The 21,168-nt window shown below is 46.3% G+C and overlaps 1 protein-coding gene across 4 annotated transcripts in view; it reads right to left on the bottom strand.

The window, feature by feature from the left end:
• Positions 1–21,168, bottom strand: part of PLXNA1 (plexin A1) — a 644,822-nt gene that overhangs the window by 97,783 nt on the left and 525,871 nt on the right. For all 4 annotated transcript variants that reach the window (XM_029601328.1, XM_029601329.1, XM_029601330.1 and 1 more), the window contains exons 19-21: positions 18,969–19,112; positions 18,122–18,356; positions 9,459–9,601 (exon numbers count right to left, since the gene is read on the bottom strand). In XM_029601328.1, coding sequence (XP_029457188.1) covers positions 9,459–9,601; positions 18,122–18,356; positions 18,969–19,112 — 522 coding nt within the window. The remainder of the gene's footprint in view (positions 1–9,458; positions 9,602–18,121; positions 18,357–18,968; positions 19,113–21,168) is intronic.

The raw sequence follows: 21,168 nt of genomic DNA, 5'->3' as shown, positions 1-21,168 counted from the left end.
AAATGAGCCAGTATTCCACATAAGGATGCATAAAGGAGCCTTCTTTCAGAAGTGCTGTGGCCACTACCACCATCACCTTGGTGAAAGTCCAAGGCGTCATCGCTAGCCCAAATGGAAATATGCAAAACTGAAAATGCTCTCCTGGCACTATGAAGTGAAGAAATGTCTGATGCTCTGCTCTGATGGGTATATGTAGATATGCTTCTTGAGATCCAGAGAAGCCAGGAACTCTCCTATTCATATTGCTTCAATCATTGAGGGTCTCCATTCAGAAATGTGGCACACTCAGAACCACATTCACCTTCTTCAGATCTAGAATGGGTCAATAGGGATCCTCTTTTTTTTTTTTTTTTTGAATCATGAAACAGATGGAATACCTTCCTCCATCTTGCTCCCCTGGGGGTATGAGAACTATCACCTCCAGGTGTCGTAGCTGATCTTTGGGTAATTTGGGTAATTGCCAGGTTCTTGTGGCCTGGTTTTGGCCTCTGTTGGAAACAGGATGCTGGACTTGATGGACCCTTGGTCTGACCCAGCATGGCAATTTCTAATGTTATGTTCTTAATGTGGAGTGAACTGCATCTTGTTTGGTGTGGAAGGCGCAAGGAGAGATCATGTAGGCTTTGTAGACTGGATGAACAAATTCTAAGGTGTAGCCACCCACTGACTGTCAGGACACACTGAATCTTTGTTATCTTGGTCCATTCTTCATATAAAAAAAACAAATTAAAAAAAGACCAATCACTCTCCCATGATCTCTGGGGAAGACTGAACAGCTGCATTTCATTGTGTGGTTTTTACCTCCTCCAGCCCATGACCAGGGTTTTCCTGGGTGGGTCTATGTGATCCAAGAAAAGACTGCATCCTGCCAGACCTCTACTTCTGGGAGAAGCCCCTTCCTGGATGGTATCACCTTGCCTCCCTTTATCGCAATCTAACCGGAAAGGTCTTCTTGCTTCCTTTGGCTTTATGCCCCTTCAACTTGCCTAAGTGTTTTACCAGCTGCTCCAGTCCTCCCCAAACAAAAGTTTGCCTTTAAAAGGGAGATTGCAAAGCTGCGATTTGGACCGGACATCCACCAACCAATTCCACAACCACAGGAGTCTTCTGGACAAAGCTGCCAACACCATATTCCTTACACAACTACCAACCTCGTTCCCTTGTGTCAAAGATCCTCAACCACCGTTGTTCAAGGGAACCCCCTGATGTGTGGTCTTGTATGGTCACTATCTTTAGGGCAACCACTCTGTGGCTGTCCCACTTTGTATCTCCTGATTTTATTCTTTATTTGTTTAAATCAACATTTTTTGTTTTTTTATTTTAGCTTTTTTTGTGCTTTGTTTCTACTTCCCGGTTGTTTGTCCGACCCACCTGGGACTTTCCCACTTCACTGAACAGGTATTCATGAATTCTGCCTATTATCATTTAATTGTTACCGCTCCTGCGGGGTCGGACCCGCCTGCCCTGCTCCTGACCCCACAGGAGCAGTAACAATTAAATGATAATGGGCCGGATTTTAAATGCCCTGCACGCGTAAATCCAGCCGGATTTACGCGCGCAGGGCCCTCGCGCACCGGCGCGCCTATTTTGCATAGGCCACTGGCGCGCGCACAGCCCCAGAACGCGCGTAAGTCCCGGGGCTTCGTGGAGGGGGCATGTCCAGGGGCGTGTCGCCGGCCCGGGGGCGTGGTCGAGGCCTCCGGACCAGCCCCCGGGTCGGGTGATGGCGCGCCAGCAGCCCGCTGGCGTGAGCAGATTTACGTCTGCTTTCAGCAGGCATAAATCTGCCAACAAAAGGTAGGGGGGGTTTAGATAGGGCCGGGGGGGTGCTTTAGGTAGGGGAAGGGAGGGGAAGGTGCGGGGGGGTGGAAAGAAAGTTCCCTCCGAGGCCGCTCCGATTTCGGAGTGGCCTCGGAGGGAACAGGCAGCGCACGCTGGGCTCGGCGCGCGCAGGTTGCACAAATGTGCACCCCCTTGCGCGCGCCGACCCCGGATTTTATAAGATACGCTCGGCTACGTGCGTATCTTATAAAATCCAGCGTACTTTTGTTCGCACTTGGTACGCGAACAAAAGAACGAGCTCGCGCAAAATTATAAAATCTACCCCGATAACAGGTATTCATGAATTCTACCTGTTCAGTGAAGTGGGAAAGTCCCAGGCGGGTTGGCAAACAACCGGGGAGTAGAAACAAAGCACAAAAAAAGCTAAAATAAAAACACAAAAAATAATGTTGATTTAAGCAAATAAAGAATAAAATCGGGAGCTACAAAGTGGGACAGCACAGAGTGGTTGCCCTAAAGATAGCGACCGCACAAGACCGCACAACAGGGGGTTCCCTTGAACAACGGTGATTGAACACCATATTCCTGGCAGATGTGCAGAGCAAATCATACAATGTGTCCACAATATAGGCTACCCCCACCTCCAACTACTCTGCCTGCTTAGCGGGGACAGATGACACCATTATTTTCACTTGAAGTTGCTAAACCGAAGCGCAAACAGGCCCATGCTATAAAACTATGCTGCGATTTCAAATATCTTCTTCAGATGTATTTCCAACTTCTGTCTTGAGCATCTTTCAGAATGGTGGTCTTCAAGATCACCACTAAGACAGAAACATCCACTTTAGGAAGCTTCAGGAGCTCCAAAGCATCCTTCAGTAGCAGATACAGCTTTGCCATCACTCAGGCAACCTTCAGGCCAGTCTCAGGAGTATCACACTCCCAGACTACAAACTTCTTGACAGTATGATGTAAGGGAAAGGTCTTCGCTGAACCCCGAAGATCTTCCATGATGGGGTCTACCCCCTCATGATCAGATTCTTCCTGAGGCTCCTTAATCCCAAACTCCATCAACATTTGGGGAGTCAGAGGAAATAATTCCTCCTTCCAGCAGAGCCTGGCCACCTTGGGGTTATTCCCTTCTGCCACCGGAACCTTCTCCAGATCCGAGAATCTATTGTCCACATCATCCCCTGAAGGCTCCTCCATTGAACCCCCATCCCCTTCCGAGTCTTCCAATGCGCTCATGGTCCGCTGACTCCAACTAAGAGTGCAGAGAGGCACTTTCAATCCCCCCCAGAGTCCAGTTTCCTAGCGTTGCCATACTGTGGGAAACTCCGTGAGTGGGTGTGCTTCCCCACTGCTCCTTTCTTTGCCAGAAAGACCTTGTGCATTAGAAGCACAAACTCAGAGGAAAAGGTCTCTGTAGTATCTGAATCCTCTTCAGAAAGATCCTCAGTTCCCTCTGAGTCTTCATGGGCACTCTCAGTATCTGGAACAGTGAGGGATAATGGAGGAGGGGGAAACAGACCACTCCCCCAATCTATTTTGCTCCCCAGCACGATTCTAATATGGCCACTGTTCCCATGCTGACGGGGAAAGCAGCTCTGCCGGCCTCAGCTGATTGGGATGTTCTCTTGCATCCCGAATCTATGCTGGCCGTGCAGGAGCTGCTTTCCCCTCCAGAAACACACCTACTGCAGAGTCCCGCTGATGTAAGCCGGGGTGAAGTATTACAGCTGCTCCCCAACCTCCCGTAGTGACAGCCAACAACCCCATCTTCCTTCTGATGGCTCTCCCAAGTCAAAGTGGCCTGTCTCTTTGCAATGATATCTTTTTTTTTTTTTTTTAACTTTTAAAAAGACAGGTCATCTAAGGTAGCAGCCAAGAATAGAAGAAAAGAATACTTTCCTGATGCTGTCTTCTTCGCTGAGGCAAAGGAGAGGGAGGAAGGACCACATGGGGTAAAGTGAGAACCAGACCACTGCCTTTCAATAACTCCACAGACTCTGGGCAGAGACAACTCAGGGACACCAACCCCCTGCTTGTCCTGCTCTACCTGGGAGATGATCCTCCACAGAACCTAGCTCTCCCAGGAGCAATTTTCCTTTCTATTTTTCTGTTTTGTTTTTTTTTTTTCAAAACTCCAGACTGCAGATTTTACACCTTTATCATCTGCTGGAGACAGATAAACACTGAGGGACTGCAGATGGCACGTTATCTTAAGTAGCACAGTGTCAGTAAAGCTTTTCTTCTCGGTCTCCATTTGCTGGTAGGGATGAAAAACCCATGCGTCTGGACTGATCTGGGGTATGAACAGGAATTAAAACTAATACAGGATAAAAACAATTCTCTGCTCTCCATACTTGAGAACTTTTGATTTCCAGATGGCCTAAGATGGTCATGGATTAACAGGGGGAGAGAAGGGGAGTTGTTACTCCCAAATATTCGTCTCTTGTTCTCTCTCATACACAAACACACAGTCACAGAACATGCTATCTCTCACATACAAACATATGCTCGATCATAGGAAAATGCTCTCTCTCACACAACACACTCAGTCATAGGAACATGCTCACACATGCTCAGTCACAGGAACATGCTATCTCTCACATACAAACATATGCTCGATCACAAGAAAATGCTCTCTCACACACACACACGCTCAGTCACCGGAACATGCTATCTCTCATACACAAACATATGGTCGATCACGGGAAAATACTCTCATACACATACACACGCTTAGTCATAGGAACATGCTATCTCTCATATAAACATATGCTCTGTCACAGGAAAATGCTCTCACACACACATGCTCAGTCACAGGAACATGCTATCTCTCATACACAAACATCTGGTCGATCACAGGAAAATGCTCTCTCACACACAAACTCACTCAAACACAGGAGCATACTCTTGTTCAGTCAGGAACATGCTCTTACACGCGTTCAATTACAGGAATATGCTCACACGCGTTCAATTATAGAAACATGCTCAATCACAAAAACATGCTCTCTCTCACACATACCCAATGACAGGAACATGCTATCTCATATACACATAAACTCACATACACACACAGGCTCTCTACACATTCATGCTCACACACACACACACCCTCTTATTCTCTCACACATACATGGTCACATACACTGGCTCTCTCACTCTTTCATACACATGGTTTCACACACACACCTTGGCAAACACTCCTTCACACACATGCTTTCAGGCACATAATCTCTCTCCCTCACACACACACACAGGCCCTCTCTACTTCACAGACACATACACCCCTATCTCTCTTACTCACTCCCATAGGTGCGCTCTCATTCTCTCACACACACACACACACACAATTCTCAGGGACTCCCCTCTCTTCCAGGCCTTTTCTTTGCAGGCCTTTTCTTTGAGGCCCTGCTGGCCTCTGAGTCTTCTTGGGCACAGCAGGATGGGCTCCACCGTGGCTCTGCCGGGCCTCAGGGTCTTCTCAGGCCATGACAGGATGGGCTTTGCTATGGTCCTCATGGGCTTCCATGGTTTCTCAGGCTGTGGCGGGATGGGCTCTACCACAGCCTGCCATGCCTCCAGCACTGCCATGTGGGTAATGATCCTCCTCAAAATGATGTGGCCGTGTCAGAGGTGCTTTTGGGGGCATATGCTGCTGCCCCTTCTAATTTTCCTGTCTGAGACAGCTGCCTCACCCAGCCTCATTATAGAGCTGCCCCTGATGCCCATCACACTTGTCAATGCTAATTAAAACATGTGAAGAAAATACTTAATGCTTTAAACCATTTTAACACAGCAGTTGGATCCAGAAATTACCCACACCATGAAAGATTATTGGTATTTAGTTTCACCTCAGAACAGCACTTCTGGGTAAGGTAGTTTTTCACCCCTCTGTGTCCAATTAGCAAAGGGGTGATGTCAAGATGACCAGTCAGCTCCAAATCATAAGGGTCATGTTGAGCCAGCCTTGGTTTCACCCCCACTGAGTCTGTAGACTTCAGTCCGGCTAGAGGTAATATTCAGTCACTGACTGGATTGCAAAGTTAGCCAGATAAATGTATCCAGCTATCTTTAGAATTACTCCACTGCATGACCAGAGTTAGGCAGATAACTAAGCCAGCTAATTTAACTCCCTGCATAATCTGGCTAAATTTTAGATGGATAATAAGCTATCCGTCTAAACTTTAGCCCGATAAGTGGAGGAAGTAATGAAAAGTTGACATTTTCTTAGATAATTTGTGAGTTTCTGGCTAAATGCCACTGAATATTGACCCTGCTGGGTTTAGAGAAACTAGAAACTTACATTTTACAGACAGAATGGGACAAAACCAGGAATAGTTGAGCCATCTGGTCTGGTGACAACAGGAGATGAGCTGTGCCTAAAAACACTCTTGCCCAGAAAGTTGCAAGCAAAGCTCTCTCTCAACCTCTGCGTCCTAATGGGATCTGGAAGGACAACAGCAGGACACTTTCCAGCCTGAAGCACTCAGGGCTCTGTAATTAATAAAAGTGCTATTCCTGGGCAGCATTACTTATATAAATATGCACTAAAACCCATGTCGAGATTAATTAATCTGCCAGGTCAGTGCTGAGGCACAGTGCAGGTCACTAGTCAACACTCAAATCATGAAAAAAAAAATACTCGGCAGAGAGGAAAATGAGAATCTAATTTATGTATTATTACATGTACTAAATTAAGCAGATGTAGAGAAACTGATGGGTGGGGGAGGTGAGCAATGGCCTTCTGCAGACAGGAATCAGAAGCCAAAAATATGGATATCAGGCGAGTCTGCCGGAAACTAGCAAGCACTCACTTAGCAAGCACACAAATCCAACAGAAACCGCTAGCGATAGATCGGTAGAAAACTATTGATGTGAATGTCATAAGACGCTCAACAGGTTCATGCTGGCTGCACTGCTGCTGTTCGAGCCGTGGGCGGGGAGGGTGAGGGAAGCAGCTACGAGATGCTGCTCTTTGTAGGGTTCCCTGGTTGGATGTGGCATTACCACTGCTTGGCAGGTTCCAGTTTAGATAAAGCCTCCAAACTCCTGTGGCCTAGCGGAGGCCTGGATGGTGCTTAGTAATCCTGAGATGGTGGAAGATCTCCAATGTGGTCTTTGGATGGGGCTGTGCTGACCACATTTTAATCAACCCACAGAAGGTTTTAACAGAGGATTTCAAATCATGTCCTATATTGCTCATTTTGTTGGGGGCTCAGGTTTGGGGGTAGTTGTGGCACAGTTCACTCATCTGCTCTTACCTTGTCCTTACCCAAAGGTGATGCAGTAGCTAAGTGCACAATATCGTCAGGGAAGTTGGGGGTTAAACTCTGATTTCATCTAGGATGACAAAACTTATCAGACAGTTTTGATTATGTCCCTGGTTATGTCATCCATGATCACATCTTTTCAGACTACTGCTTGCCACCTCTTACAAACTTAACCACGGTTCAGTGAAAAAGGAGCACAACACTCCAGATGGACTTTTTGGAAATGTCAGATGGCAGGCTGGTCCTTTGCAGGTCGTATCACACTGAAACAGCGCAAGCTAAGCTTCATACATACCGCAAACAAAATGTACAGAAAGCAATACCATAATGCAATGTTTCCCGGCCATCTCCTAAAGGCACACTTAACTGGTCTGGTTTTCAGGATATCTGTAATGAATATGCATGAAATAGATTTGCATACACTGGGTCTCCAATGTATATAAAGCTATCTCATGCATATTCACTGTGGCAATCCTGAAAACCCAACAGGCTAGGTGTGCCTCCAGGAGAGGGCAGGGAAACACTGCCCTTCCATACAGGCGTGCATAGGCTCAATCAGCAAATACAGATTCAAGATTTACAGGCAGATAAAAATCCAGTGTTTGGTCTGCACAGCGACATTGTAAATGATGGCAGATAAAGATGAACTGGCCCACCCAGTCTATCACAAGCACAAAATTATCCCCTGTACCAAGCAGAGTGACTGAAGGAAACCTCCGCATCCCATGCAACAACTAGTGCCAGGATTCAGAGGCCGCTGGCTCCCGGTGCTGAGGCCCCAGGCTTCTAAATGCTCACTGCAGTATATCTTGTCCTGACTTACAGCCCCAGGAGGTTAACTGAGAGGAGAACTGTACAGACAGCACACTGAAGAAATCCATACCAATGATCTGCCGCTGTGATTAATGGGCTTTCAATTTACATTGAACCTGCTTTTCCGGCTGCACAGTGGCACCACGGACTTCACCTCTTGAGACATTCACGGAAGGGGAGAGGAACCTGAAATGGGGGTCCAGGTGGCTGTGGGCTCGCAAGCATCCGCCATGCTTAAAAATCACCACCCGCAAATAGTAACCTCGGGGCATCAAAGGTAAGTAAGCCGGAAAAGCGAGAATTTTGCTGTAGCCGAAGCTAATGGTGGGCCTCAAAGAAATATCTTCAGAAAGCTCACAGCCTCCTGAGACCCTTCAGCAGAGCATCAGCTTTGGTGGCCCTTTTGCCCTTTCCTCTTCACACTACTCCACATTCATCACAGACTTCCTCATGCTCTCACTATCTGATCAGCAGACTTTCCGGTAACAGCGCGGCCTAACGTGCAGAGCATGATGAGAGAATACAGCAGGATTCATGGCTGATTTTCAGGCAGCGGGCTCATCTGGGGTGAAGAGAATGCAGGAAAGTGAAAGAGAGTGGTATCGCTTAATTTAAATATGTCAGCAAACCAATTCAACCATTTGGGATTTAAGCAGTACGTAGCACTCGCCATCCCAGCAGGACCTCAAAGTACTGCGGACTCACAGCACTGTTGTAACACAAATTGCACATGTAAGCGTTCAAAAGCTCATAAGGGAAACACTCAAATGAGATGCGACAACCCAGTGGTTCTCTATTTAGGCCCTCGAGCACCCACAAAAATGTCTGGATTTCAGCACGGTCAAAATCTACAATTTTATCTGGTTCACAGACCAAAAATACTCAACTCTCACTCAGATATTCTCTGTGGATGTCCTGGAAATTGGCCAACCTGTTGCCAGAGTGGAGGTGAGCAGGGTGGCCCAAGGAGGAACACCAAACTTTCCACTGGAACGCATGAGCGTACAAGAAACGTAAGATGGAAAAGCACAGTCAGACTAGTGCTTCTAGCCAAGACGAGACCTTCCTTACCAGGAGGCCCAAACACTATTTGGTAAATTGAGGGAAAAGAGAGAGAGAGAGAAATGGAGCTGCCCCTTACTAGCACAAGACAAAGGCAGAGTCTGGTTTTAAATCTGCCACTTCCCGACTCCAAGCTGCAACCACTAAAAAAAAAAAACAAAGCACAAAATGCGGCTCACACCATACTCTGCCTACCGGGGTGTCTCCAGGCTTGATGGCTTGAAGCATTTGTTCTTTGTCACTTGTCTCTTCCTGGCTAATTACTGACGAGGCATGCCATCCATAATTTACAGGGCCAGTGTCCCTAAGAGATTGTCTTATTATGAACCCTAAGACAATCCTATTAGTACACGGCACACAAGCAATCAAAGCCTCTCACGTTCACTCCATTTCAGGAAGAAAAAAAAAAAACAACCCAAGGTGAAAACATTTTTTTTAAAAACCCAACAGCGGCTTGTGCCAAGGGTATGAGTCTTGGGATATTCAAAGGGTGAACCTTAGAATACCAGGCAGCGCCTTTACCTCCATCTCTTTTAGCACCGGGTGATCCTCAATCCCCGGGAAGAGAACGCGCATGGCGTAAGTGCGGTAGTCCAGGAACGGGATGCCGGCGCCATCCAAATCATTTGTCAGCTCGTGAATGTCCGTCTGCAGTTCGGCGAATGCTGGGCAGAGAGAGAAAACAAAATATATATATATATAAACAGCAATAAGTCCACAGGTAAGCAGAGCATTTCATCACAAAACCTGATCCTGAAAGGATAATTATTTTTACCTGCAGACTTTACAAAAGTTCCCTTTTGAAAATCGGCTCTCTGTGCAGGTGCCTTTTCCAGCGGCACACGTGCGGAACACACCCCTCCCAATGCGTGCAGGACTCACAAATATGCATGTAAACCTTTGCACGGCCCGGGGTGGAATATTTTCCAAAGGGGGGCAGCGGACACGGGTGAAGCACAGGCGTTACCCACACAAGCAGCTTTGCAGGCTTCCCTCTCCAGGTTCTGAGAGCTAAGCAGGAAGTCTAGAAAGCGAATCCTAATTACTTTTGGCCTGAATCCAATCGCAATCTTTTAAAAATATTGCTTGGTGTGCAAAAGGGAAGAATTGTTAAATAAGTTACTTAAAACCAGCAACGTACAGCTCCCAATGGGTGAGAGACCCTTCTTAGTAAAAAATTAGTAAAAAAAAAAAAAAGATAATAATTTAAAAACGAGCCGAAGAGCGAATCCCCCATCCCATCCTCCACAAGCTGAAACGTTTGACACTGGACCATGGTTTCTGGGCAGGCTCTCCATACCTTGTGACGGACCAGTGACACTGCTGCCTCCAGATGTTAGAATGGCAGAGGCACAGTCACGCCAAGCAAGACCTGCACTTGGTTATGATAACCGAATCAACCACTGCCCTCTTCAGCCTCTTCTCCCCTCAGCGCAACTGAAGATGTTTTTCCCCTTCTACCTTGGTGGTCTTTTCACTTCATTGTACTGGGCTTAGTCTTTCCTTAGCTCTCTCTTCTGCTGACTCCATTTCCCGATTCTCCTTTTCATTTTAGCTTTGTGTGGCACTCCTTTTGCAGCTGTTCTCTAAACTTCATTTCTCCTCTATCACTCACACCACCGTCATTCACTTTCAGCTCTTCTCTTCAGTCCTCTACCTCCCACTGTTCCACTTGTCAGCCTCTCACCCTCAATCTTCTCCTGCCTCTTACCCTCCCATCCCCTCCTCCCCCACCCTTTCACATACGGCCCTTCAAATTTTTTCACTCTCATCCAGACCTCCTATCATCTTACAAATCCACCTCATTCTGTCTCCTCCAGCTTCCTATCCACCTCTGTCTCTCCTGCCTCTACCTCCGCTCTCTCTCCTCACCAGATCCCCCCCACCACCCCCGCCTCTGGGTCCCCCACCTCCAATAACACATGGCTTTCCTAGCCTCCTTCCTTGTCCCTTGACCCAACTTGTGGGAGGCAGGCTCCAACAAGGGAAGGAAGAGGCCTGACACCGGTGGGAAAGGGGAGCAAGCCCCATGGGGGCAGAGGGAACAAATGGGGGCTCTGCGTTTCCTGCAATGCACCTCCTCCACCTCCAAGCATTTCCTGTGCTACAGGAAGTACATGCGGCGGGGGAGCGAGCAGTTACTGGGTCCTAGAACACTCATTCATGCTCTCGGTCTCTGTGGGGCCACAGCTTGGAGCCCAGCTCCACCTCCGATCCTGTCAGGGAAAGGGAGAAGCGAGCTCCCGGGCAGCCCCAAGTCGCCACTTCTCCTTTGTCCAGGACAAAAGATGGGAGGATGCTTTTTTTGTTGTTGTTGTAGAGGGGCCAAGTACATTGCGCACATTGTAGCTCTGCTGCTGTGAGAAGGGAACAGTGCGGTCTCAGAAGCTCCTGTGTACCATCACACCTGAACGATTCCCACGCTGTTCTGACAAAAGGTATCAGGGCCCGAAAAGAGTCCATTTTTCCCAAAACAGGTTTTTACTTCTCCATCCCATGCAATAAAACCTCTTGAGTGTCACCTGATCTCTTCATGACACTGGGGAGAGAGAGCTTTTTTCACTTCTGTTCTACCACATTTTGGAATTTCTATAACCGATGACAACCTGTTGGGGTGGCGCGGGCAAGCTTTACACGCCGGAAAGCACTTCAGCTGGCCAATCAGATTAAGTAGATGGATGCCTTATGCGAGCTGGACAAAACAGGAAGCTTTTAATTTCAAAACAACGGAATCCTTGGTGCTCAGACAAACATTAGTTTTGAGACCGCCAAACAAATAAATTGAAAATGAATACATTCCAATTTCAGGATCCGTTATTTCCTGTAGAATATTCACTGCACCCCACCCCTTGTCTCAGCTTGGCTGTTTCTGCTACTATGTGCCAACCCAAGCCATTACCCGGTAAGCAGTGTCCTGCTCCTAAGCCTATATCCTAGCTCCTGCTAGTTCTATTAACTGCAGATACCACATCACTAAAGTTTTATTACACATAAATACATGTTTCACTAGAGTGCGGCATAATCTTGACAACAACCTGAAGATAAGAAAAGCATATATCTATATATCTGTATCTCTTTGCATCAGTCCCTCTCCAGATGTAATCCATTGTCTATCTGCAGAAATGAAGCTGTAGCCGCAGGCTTTGAAAGTAGCTAATCCCACAGCCAATCTCAAGTGGAAACAGGAGGAATTAATGGGGAAAAAAATAACTCCACAAAAATCTTCAATTTGTAGTAAGATTAGAAGAGACGGAAATTCTATACACCGGCAAGGAAAGGAGATAACACTCGCTTCCAGGAATGGAGAGATAACACGGTCTTTGCAGTTTGTCCATCCACCTCTAGGGCCAAATCAATGCAGCACAGAAAGGGGCCATTCATCTCTGGCTTAGATAAATGTAAACTCAACATTCACGTTGCTGTACCCTCCCCCCCCCCCCCCCCTCTCCCTTCTCCTTCTCTCTATGCCCTTTTCCTCACAGAGAAGAGCAAAATCGAGCTTTGATTGAGAGATGCATCATCTCATTCATGCCTTCTCTGTCAGCCACAGCTTAATGGTTGTAAGACAAGGGTGGCCTATTCTGGTCCTCAAGAGCCACAAGCAGGCCTGGTTTTCATGATATCCACAATGAACATGCATGAGATAAATTTGCATGCACTGCCTCTATTGTATGCAAAGATTTCTCATGCATACTCACTGCAGATATCCTGAAAACCAGGCCTATCTGTAGCTCTTGAGACAGGAATTAGCCACACCTGATGTAAAGAAAACAAGAGCTGTAGAGATGGGCATCTTCTGCATATCAAAAGCATGACTCAGCATGTTCAAGAGAGCTTACTCATGCTATCGCACAGGGTAAGTAACCAAAAGGTAAAATAAAGGAAGAAATTGAGCAGGCCAAGACTGCATCATATCTGATGTATTATGGCTCAATGCACAATAAATCTCTGGAATTTGTTGCTAGAGGATGTGGTTAGTGTAGTTAGTGTAGCTGGGTTCAAAAAAGGATTGGATAAGTTCTTGGAGGAGAAGTCCATTAACAGCTATTAATCAAGTTTACTTAGGGAATAGCCACTGCTATTAATTGCATCAGTGGCATGGGATCTTCTTAGTGTTTGGGTAATTGCCAAGTTCTTGTGGCCTGGTTTGGCCTCTGTTGGAAACAGGATGCTGGGCTTGATGGACCCTTGTTCTGACCCAGCATGGCAATTTCTTATGTTCTTGTGTTCTTTTTTCCATAAATTACCCACTTCAGGAGTAGAATGGAGTTGCAACTTTATTTATTTGATAATCATCCTGTTAAGAGACCACCCCATTGCTCCCTGTCATATCCAGCTTTGCAATATGCAACATAGTAAAGATATTAGAAGTTTTCAGAAAGGAGGCGTAGATATTTGATTAATCTGGACCCATTTTCCTTCCTTTCCATGTGACAACTTTCAAGAATATAAAAGAGAGAATCACTTTTTGGCTCTAGTCTGGATTCTATCTGAAGTCACATGATTGGGTCAAAAATATTTTCATGAAACTCAAATGGCATTTACTGGCTTAACATGCTCATTTTCACCTCTTACCAGAATATATCTTCTAGGTTTATAAATATTCATGTGATCTCTCAGACTTTAAAGTCAAAGCCTGGTCTTGACCACTTCAGTAGGCATCAGAATCATGTATGAAGAGTGGAAATATTGTGAAGGTAAAGCTCTGGAGGTCAGATCAACTGCGACATGAGGAATGCTAAGATTCATGTTGGGTCACAGCTGACTCACCCGCCTCTTCTGGCTTGCTTTATAGATCAAATACCAAGAGTAGTTCTAGGTTACAGTGCAGTATGCTGGATATATAAATGTCTATATTATATTTCTCCTTCTATAGTATTCAGTACCTAGAATATTTGAGTGAAACAGCTGTCCTTGGCTCCTCTGCTTTTCTTCAACCTAGGATACAGTTCTCTGCTTGTGATATCTGAGGCCAATTACTGGTGACGTACAAGTGGAATGGAATACCTGCTTAGTGGTTCGAGCAGCAGGCTGGGAAACCAGGGTTCAATCCCGCTTCTCCCACTAATGCTACTTGTCATCTTGGACTAGCCACTTCGCCTTCCATAGTCGCAGGTTCAAACTTAGGGGCTCATTCACTAAGCCATGGTATATTTCCTCGAGGGAAAAATATAGTGGGAATCTCAAAGCCATGGTAATTGGCCCTGCCGCTTTGTGATTTCTGTGGTATTTTTCCTCACAGTTAAACACCATACGGAAAAATACTGCGGCAGTAAATGCTCTCCAAACAATGCACATTGGCGGCCCTGAGACTGTGGGGCTGCCATTGCTTAAAGGGGCTGATGACTGAGTAAGGCTGCTCCGCCCACTCCCCCCTCCACAAATAAACCCAGGAGTCTCCATAAACTCCAAGTCCACTACCCCCCACCCCGTCCCTGGAGGTGATCCACTATAAAAATAAAACTTTTTTTCATCGGCGCCAGGACCCATCCCCAGCCCCTTAACTCTCCCCTTCATTACAAACATCTGGCCCCAGGAGGCTAGGACCCAAATTGCCCACCCTATCCCACCCCCCCCAGACTCCACTTGCTCACAAACACAGCCCTGGTGGTGCAGCGGGGGCCTGGAATACACACTAGGTTCCAGGCCTGCCGGCTGCCATTTTTCAAAATGGTGCCACCCAGTCTTTGCTCCTAGGGTTGTGGCGAGGCCTGGTGGAGTTGGATAGAGGGTAGAATAGCTTCTGTGGAGACTCCCAGGTTTTTGGGGTTTTTTTTACTAATTTTTGGGAGGAGGGAGGGTGAGGCTTATTCAGGGCCCCTTTAAGCAATGGTCTCAGGAGCACTGGAACATTTATTCGCATCCCAATGCTCCTAGAAGACATTAGCTACAACTGAAGAGTTGTAGTTAACTTCAGGTCAAATAATGCACCTTGCGTTTTTTGTTGTTTGTTTTTTTTTTTAAAAAGATGTTATTTGATTTGTATGGTTTAGGGTATCAATAAGCTGATTAGCATACATTTGCGTGCTAATTAGTCCATTATAATACACATGGTGCTGGGGCTGAAATAATGTGAGGTATTTCAAATATCTCATGTTAGGCCATGTACCACGCAAAAAGCAGCTTTTATCACATGGAAAATGGCCTAATGCAGCTCAGTGAATAAGCCCCTTAGATTGTAAGCTCTTTGGAGATAGGGGACTACCTACAGTACCTGATTGTAACTCGCCTTGAGTTCAGATTTAGAAAGACGAGTAATTAAATCTAGACTCTAAATTCAAACTCTCTGACCTAATGTTGGGAAAAATGGGATAAAAATCTTTTAAATAAAATGAACAATGCATTAAGAATGAGTCCAGTGAGGAGGGGATATATGCAAGTAGCACCCTGGGCATTGCCACCTATGATACAGGCTGGAGTTCATATCTTACTGCGGCACTTGGATTTAGATTGAATAACTAATCTTTCCAAACCTGAGCTCAAGGCAAGTTACAAATCCCTGCGCCAGAAGGCTTACAATCTTACATTTGTACCTGGTGGATGAGGTGAACAAGCAGCAGCAGGATTTGAACCCTGGCTTCTAGCCCCTCTACTCCTACCATGAAGGCCTCTCCTCATCTTGGTTAAATGTTTGGATGAGAAAAGTAAGTCCTTTATGGCCGAAGGTAGGCCACGTCTCCAGCCACCTGTGTTTATGCCCAGACACTCTAGCCAATGTTCCCACATGCAGCTGTTGGCTGCTCAGGAATGCTCCAGCTCTGCTCCTTGCATGGTTTGGCCGCTATTCTTTGTACTACTTGCTGAGGAGTAAAACTCCCATGGCGACAATGCAAGGCTGCCCTGAAACTGGTCATGCGCATCCACAGCCCCAAACTCCACCACCACTCCTGTATTAAGGGAGGGGCAAATAGCCTACTTTTTTCAGCAAAATTTTCTAGTGAACAAAGGGTTGATGGATGCCACTTTTGCTTGATCACTACAACCTATATTATAACTGTGCCAAGGGAGAGTAGGCAAAACCGGTTTCCTGCCGCTCAAGTGAAAATCAAATTAACAACAGTTAGGGGGCTAGAAGCAAGGCACAGAATTTACTGCCTCGTCAAACAAATGAAACAACTCTCGTCATCCTGAAAGCCGAGATATCTTATCTGTGATGGTGGGACTAGAAAGAAATGGGGAAAGATATAGCTGCTTTTAATTAAAAGCCAACTCTTTTATCCGCCAGCTGTAGCATATTAGACGCTCTCTCCACCAGCTCCTTCTGTCACGGTTTCTATCTCTAGTTTTTATCTCGTTGTGGGTGCCCGTTTCATTTCCCACCTCTGGGCTGGCTGCAGTTGGCAGGGTCATGGCCCCAGGCACTGACTTGCAGAGATAATGGGCAATTAGGCTCTATCTGCAGGATCCTCGGAGGCATTCTGTCCAATTTCCAAGCATCCCTCTGTCACATAATGAGGGACCCCAGCCTTCTCAGCCCTTCTCTCCTGCCGCTAGCTTTCTTCCTCCAAAGGGAAAGCAAAAAAAAAAAAAAAGAAAAAAAGGCAAAAATAGTTCTGCATGCTCTAATTATATCTCTCAAAGTTTATTCCTCAGGAGAAGATCTCTACAGTCCAGCAAAAAGTAAGGTATAAGGATTCCTGAAGCAGAGAACTGAAAGCAGGAAACACTTGTGGCTGGCAATCTAATCTGTGCATCTATCGTGTCTCTATCGTATGAACATGAAGCTGGGAAAAAACTCCCAAGCGCCAGGTCGCTCAGGCTCTTAAAATTCAGCAAGTGGGGGGGCCAGCCTGGGCAAAACAGCCAATGCTGCGGTCGGCCCCAGGCCCAGGAGAGACAACTGTCAGGCCGATACAGTACTGTTAACCCGCGTTTGGACACGCTAGCTTTACCCCTTATTCAGTAAGGGGTAATAGCACGTTGGAAACGCAAGTCCAACCCCCCCGAAACTAATAGCACCCGCAACATGCAAATGCATGTTGATGGCCCTATTAGCTATTCCCGCGCGATTCAGTAAGTAAAATGTGCAGCCAAGCCACACATTTTACTTTAAGAAATTAGTGCCTACCCAAAGGTAGGCGTTAATTTCTGCCGGCACCGGGAAAGTGTACAGAAAAGCAGTAAAAACTGCTTTTTTGTACACCCTCCGACTTAATATAATGGCAATATTAAGTTGGAGGCCCCAAAAGTTAAAAATAATTAAAAAAAAAAAAAATTTAAATGGGTCTGTGGCTCACAGGTTGAAAACCAGACGCTCAATTTTGCCGGCGTCCGGTTTCCGAACCCGTGCCTGTCAGCGGGTTTGAGAACCGACGCCGGCAAAATTGAGTGTCGGCTGTCAAACTCGCTGACAGCCTCTGCTCCTGTCAAAAAAAAGAGGCGCTAGGGACGCGCTAGTGTCCCTAGTGCCTCTTTTTACCGCAGGCCCTAATTTGAATTTATTTTTTTTAGTGAATCGCGCGCACAGGAGAATGGCCTGTGCGCAAACTTTACTGTATCGGCTTGTGTGGCAGGAAGAGCGAGGCTGGAGGGAAGGCGATGGGGAGCAGCAGCTGGCAGGAGGGGAGAGGCTGGAGAGCTACCGCAGGGAGGGCAGAAGCTGGGTGGGGGTGGAGGAAGAAGAAGCTGAAGAGAAGGGAGGGAAGGAAAGAAAAGAAGCCAGAGAAAGGGGGGGGGGGGGGGGGGCCTGAGGAGCAAAGAGTTAAAAGCAGGAAAAAAATAAAAGAGAAAAATCAGCAAAACACAAAAAGTTAAGGAAAACCAAACTGCCATGGCTCCTTAAAATTCTTGGCAAGCATCCATGTTTAGTAAATAATTTTCCACTCCTGTAAATTGATAAATAGATGCAGATGAAGGCACAAGTCTGCAAACGTTTGGGTAGATCATACGGTAAAGGACTGATCATGCTCTTATTCTTCTTGCTGCATGACAGATTTCTTCCATTGCTTGTGGCCAGAAGGTTCCACGGATGTTCTATAAATGCATTAGACAACCAATAGTCTAAGTGGGAGGGGACAAAAATGAACTGCAAAGCCCAGGTTATGAGGCACAGGTACACAGAACATCCTGTACAAAATTTAACAAGAGGCAGAGCAAAGGCAGGAACGGAAGGCTAGAGAGAGAGGCCTCTGGGTAGGGTACGATGCGTGGTTTGGATACCTGGCGGTGCTACGCTGGGGACTTACCTTCCTTGCACTCCAGCGCCACTCTGGATTCCAAATTGTCCATCTGCAGCTGGAGGCGTTTCAGCGTGCGGTCTGCGTCCCGGGACTTGCGCTTGTAGGCGATCAGCACGATGACTATAATAAGCAGCAGGAGGCCCCCGCCACCTCCTATGCCAATGATCGCCGGCAGCGACAAGAGGTTTTCAGAGTAAATCTGCAGCGTTCCCGGGGAGAACTCAAACCCTCCAGCTTTGATCTGGGCAGAGAAGGAGGTTTCCATTAATCTTACAACCCAAGGCATGACAAAGCAATTACACCGTCCGCCTTTATGCTGGAGAGCAGTGCGGCTCCCCTCTATATCATGCCTTATCCCTTCTCATTTCATGAGGAGGCCCTGTGAGTACACACTTCCTGTGAACTCATTTACTATTATTCAAATGCATCAATGAATGAAGATCGAATTAATTCATTACTTAATCTGTGCATGTCAAGCCTCTTAAGTGAGAAGTTTCATAATTAGAAACTGAAAAAGCACTGCCCTCTGAGGTCTTCTGGGTATTTTGATAATTGATTTGTGATGTTTGACAAAAAAATAGAAAGACAATTAAAAAAAAAAAAAGTGAAGCGGAGACAGGAGGCTGGCCAGCCGCAAACTCCCAGGATACCCTGCAGTGTCTCCAGCAGCTTCTCCTCCCCGGGTCTCCTCACCTGCTGTTCTCCCACTGCTGAAACGTTTCCAGCTAACTACACCTTTCTGAAACAGCAGAGGCAGAGACTCCCCGCAGACATTTGGTGAGGATCAAACTGGATTTGGGAGAAGGGCACAGCGACTTGCCTTCATCGGCTCCCCACCATCACCACCACTCACCGTGACTTTGTGTTGACCGGTGAGATTTGGAGACTCGCACAGCAGCTGCGTCTCGGAGACGGTGAGGGTGCAGGGCGTGTCACCAATCAGCACAGTGTAGTTCAACCTTGAGTTCCCGGGAGCCGCTGGGATCAGGTTCCGCCCCTGGCAGGAAAGGGAGGAGGCAAGTGCTCAAGCAGGCAGAGACAGAAGCATCTCCCAATGCCCCCCCCCCTCCCCCCCCAACCCTGTCTGCTTTAGTTAACATAAGGCCCATTGGGCTCCTTGTGTGCACCTACTATTTGGCTTGCAGGTCACATTTAAACAATTTGGTGTTTAAAATTTGTTTTTACACAGAGCTTGCATGATTTGGACATTTTATCACCTGACTTCCATGGTGTTCATGCAACCACACTTGAAAGACTGCCACTATGAGAAAGCTGGGGGATAGTGATCCTGTTTCAGTAAGTCTGATGTGTCCTTCCGGAACCTGGGCCGTAAGTATCATGGAATAAATTTAAAAAACAAATTGCCATTGAGCAGCATGGAACAAGATGATGGGCCAAGTATTGCACAGTGAAGAATAACACACAAAGCTCAAGATGGGTTCTTTTATGAGCTAAGAACAATCAGTGACATTACTAGAGAGATACTGTGATGTTGCTTATTGACAATAGCTCACTACAGAACACATTTAGAACTGTACGCTCTTGCTTCATGGTACAGGAATCAAGAAATTGTAATTAAGTCACCAAATAGTGACACTTAGGAACCTAAAGATCTATCCTGCCCAGAAAGCTCCTTTTTCTCAGCAGACTGCCCCATCCTGGGCCCCCATCCGGAGGAGGTGGAGAAATGGGCCTCAATCAGCAGCTGAAGATTCAGCATTTTCAGGAGGAAGCAAAGGACCAGACTACAGCCACATCTTCAGAGAGCCCAGTCTCAACCTCGCAATGCCAGAATGCCAGTCTGCTCAATTACAGTGCAATGATCCAGTATGTCTGCCCTCCAGCTAAGGAACCCAGCTGATTCTTTCCCTCAGTGCTTGGGATTAATATAAAAATGTTTCCCAGTATGTAACCAGGGGCGGATTGAGGGAAAATAGTGGCCCGGGGGGATTTTTCTCCATACTTGCCCATGGGTACCCAATTACATATACAATATAATTTACATATAATTTACATATATATGTACACACCCCTATATTTCGGCATGGTCCTCCTGTATCAACACAGTACTATTTGCCAAAACTCAAAGAATAACAACCCCACCTATGAAAAAGAATACCACAAATATTACACCAGAATCTAAAATATCAATACACCTCCTATCAGGAAAACAGAACAGGCCAAGCTACTACGGATCCCTACAGGCTAAAAGAATGCTTCATCTCAGTCTTTGCATGCAGAACACAAACTCTCACCAAATACAGAATAAAGCCACATAAAGTATAAAAAATCAAGATATATAAATCATGAATCATAATTATAAAATCATACTAATAAAATAATTTTAAAACAGCTGATGAATAGAATATCCAATAATTAAAGACTCAAGCAAATTTTGAAACCTTTACCAAACACCAATAAAATATTTCAAACAGCAGACACATCACATACTACCCAATAATTAAAATGGTAGTCAGTCAAGAAAAATGAACTTAAAAAGCCACCTTTACTTACCCTCTCCAGCAGTTCTCCTACTTCTTTCCCTTGCAGGCCACACCAGAAGCAGCAGGAGCTGCTGAAGCTGTCCTCATGGTCCTCTTCCTTAGGGACCACAACTAGTCTCTTCTCTCTCTCTCTCACACACACCAGTCACACCCTCAAGACCAGTTTCTGTCTCTCACACACCAATCATCTCCCAAACCAGTATCTCTCTCTCACACACACAAGCACACACATACCACCAGTCATCTCCCTGATCAGTCTCACACATACACACGTCACCTCTCTGGCCAGTCTCTCTCAATCACACAATGCTCTCGCTCCCCTTACACACAGGATTTCAATCACACAATGCTCTCGCTCCCCTTACTTACACACAAGCTCTCAATCACACACATGCCCTCTCTCTCTCACAGCCACAAGCCAGCCAAAAACATGCTCCATCTCTCTCTCTCGCACAGATGCATTGACTCACACAAGCACCCTCCCTGACTCACATATACACCACACACACAGAAGCACCATTCCTTTCTCACACACACACAAACACACAG

Source organism: Rhinatrema bivittatum, chromosome 4, assembly GCF_901001135.1.
Source record: "Rhinatrema bivittatum chromosome 4, aRhiBiv1.1, whole genome shotgun sequence".
Lineage (NCBI taxonomy): Eukaryota > Metazoa > Chordata > Amphibia > Gymnophiona > Rhinatrematidae > Rhinatrema > Rhinatrema bivittatum.
This window is presented reverse-complemented; position numbering and strand designations above follow the sequence as displayed.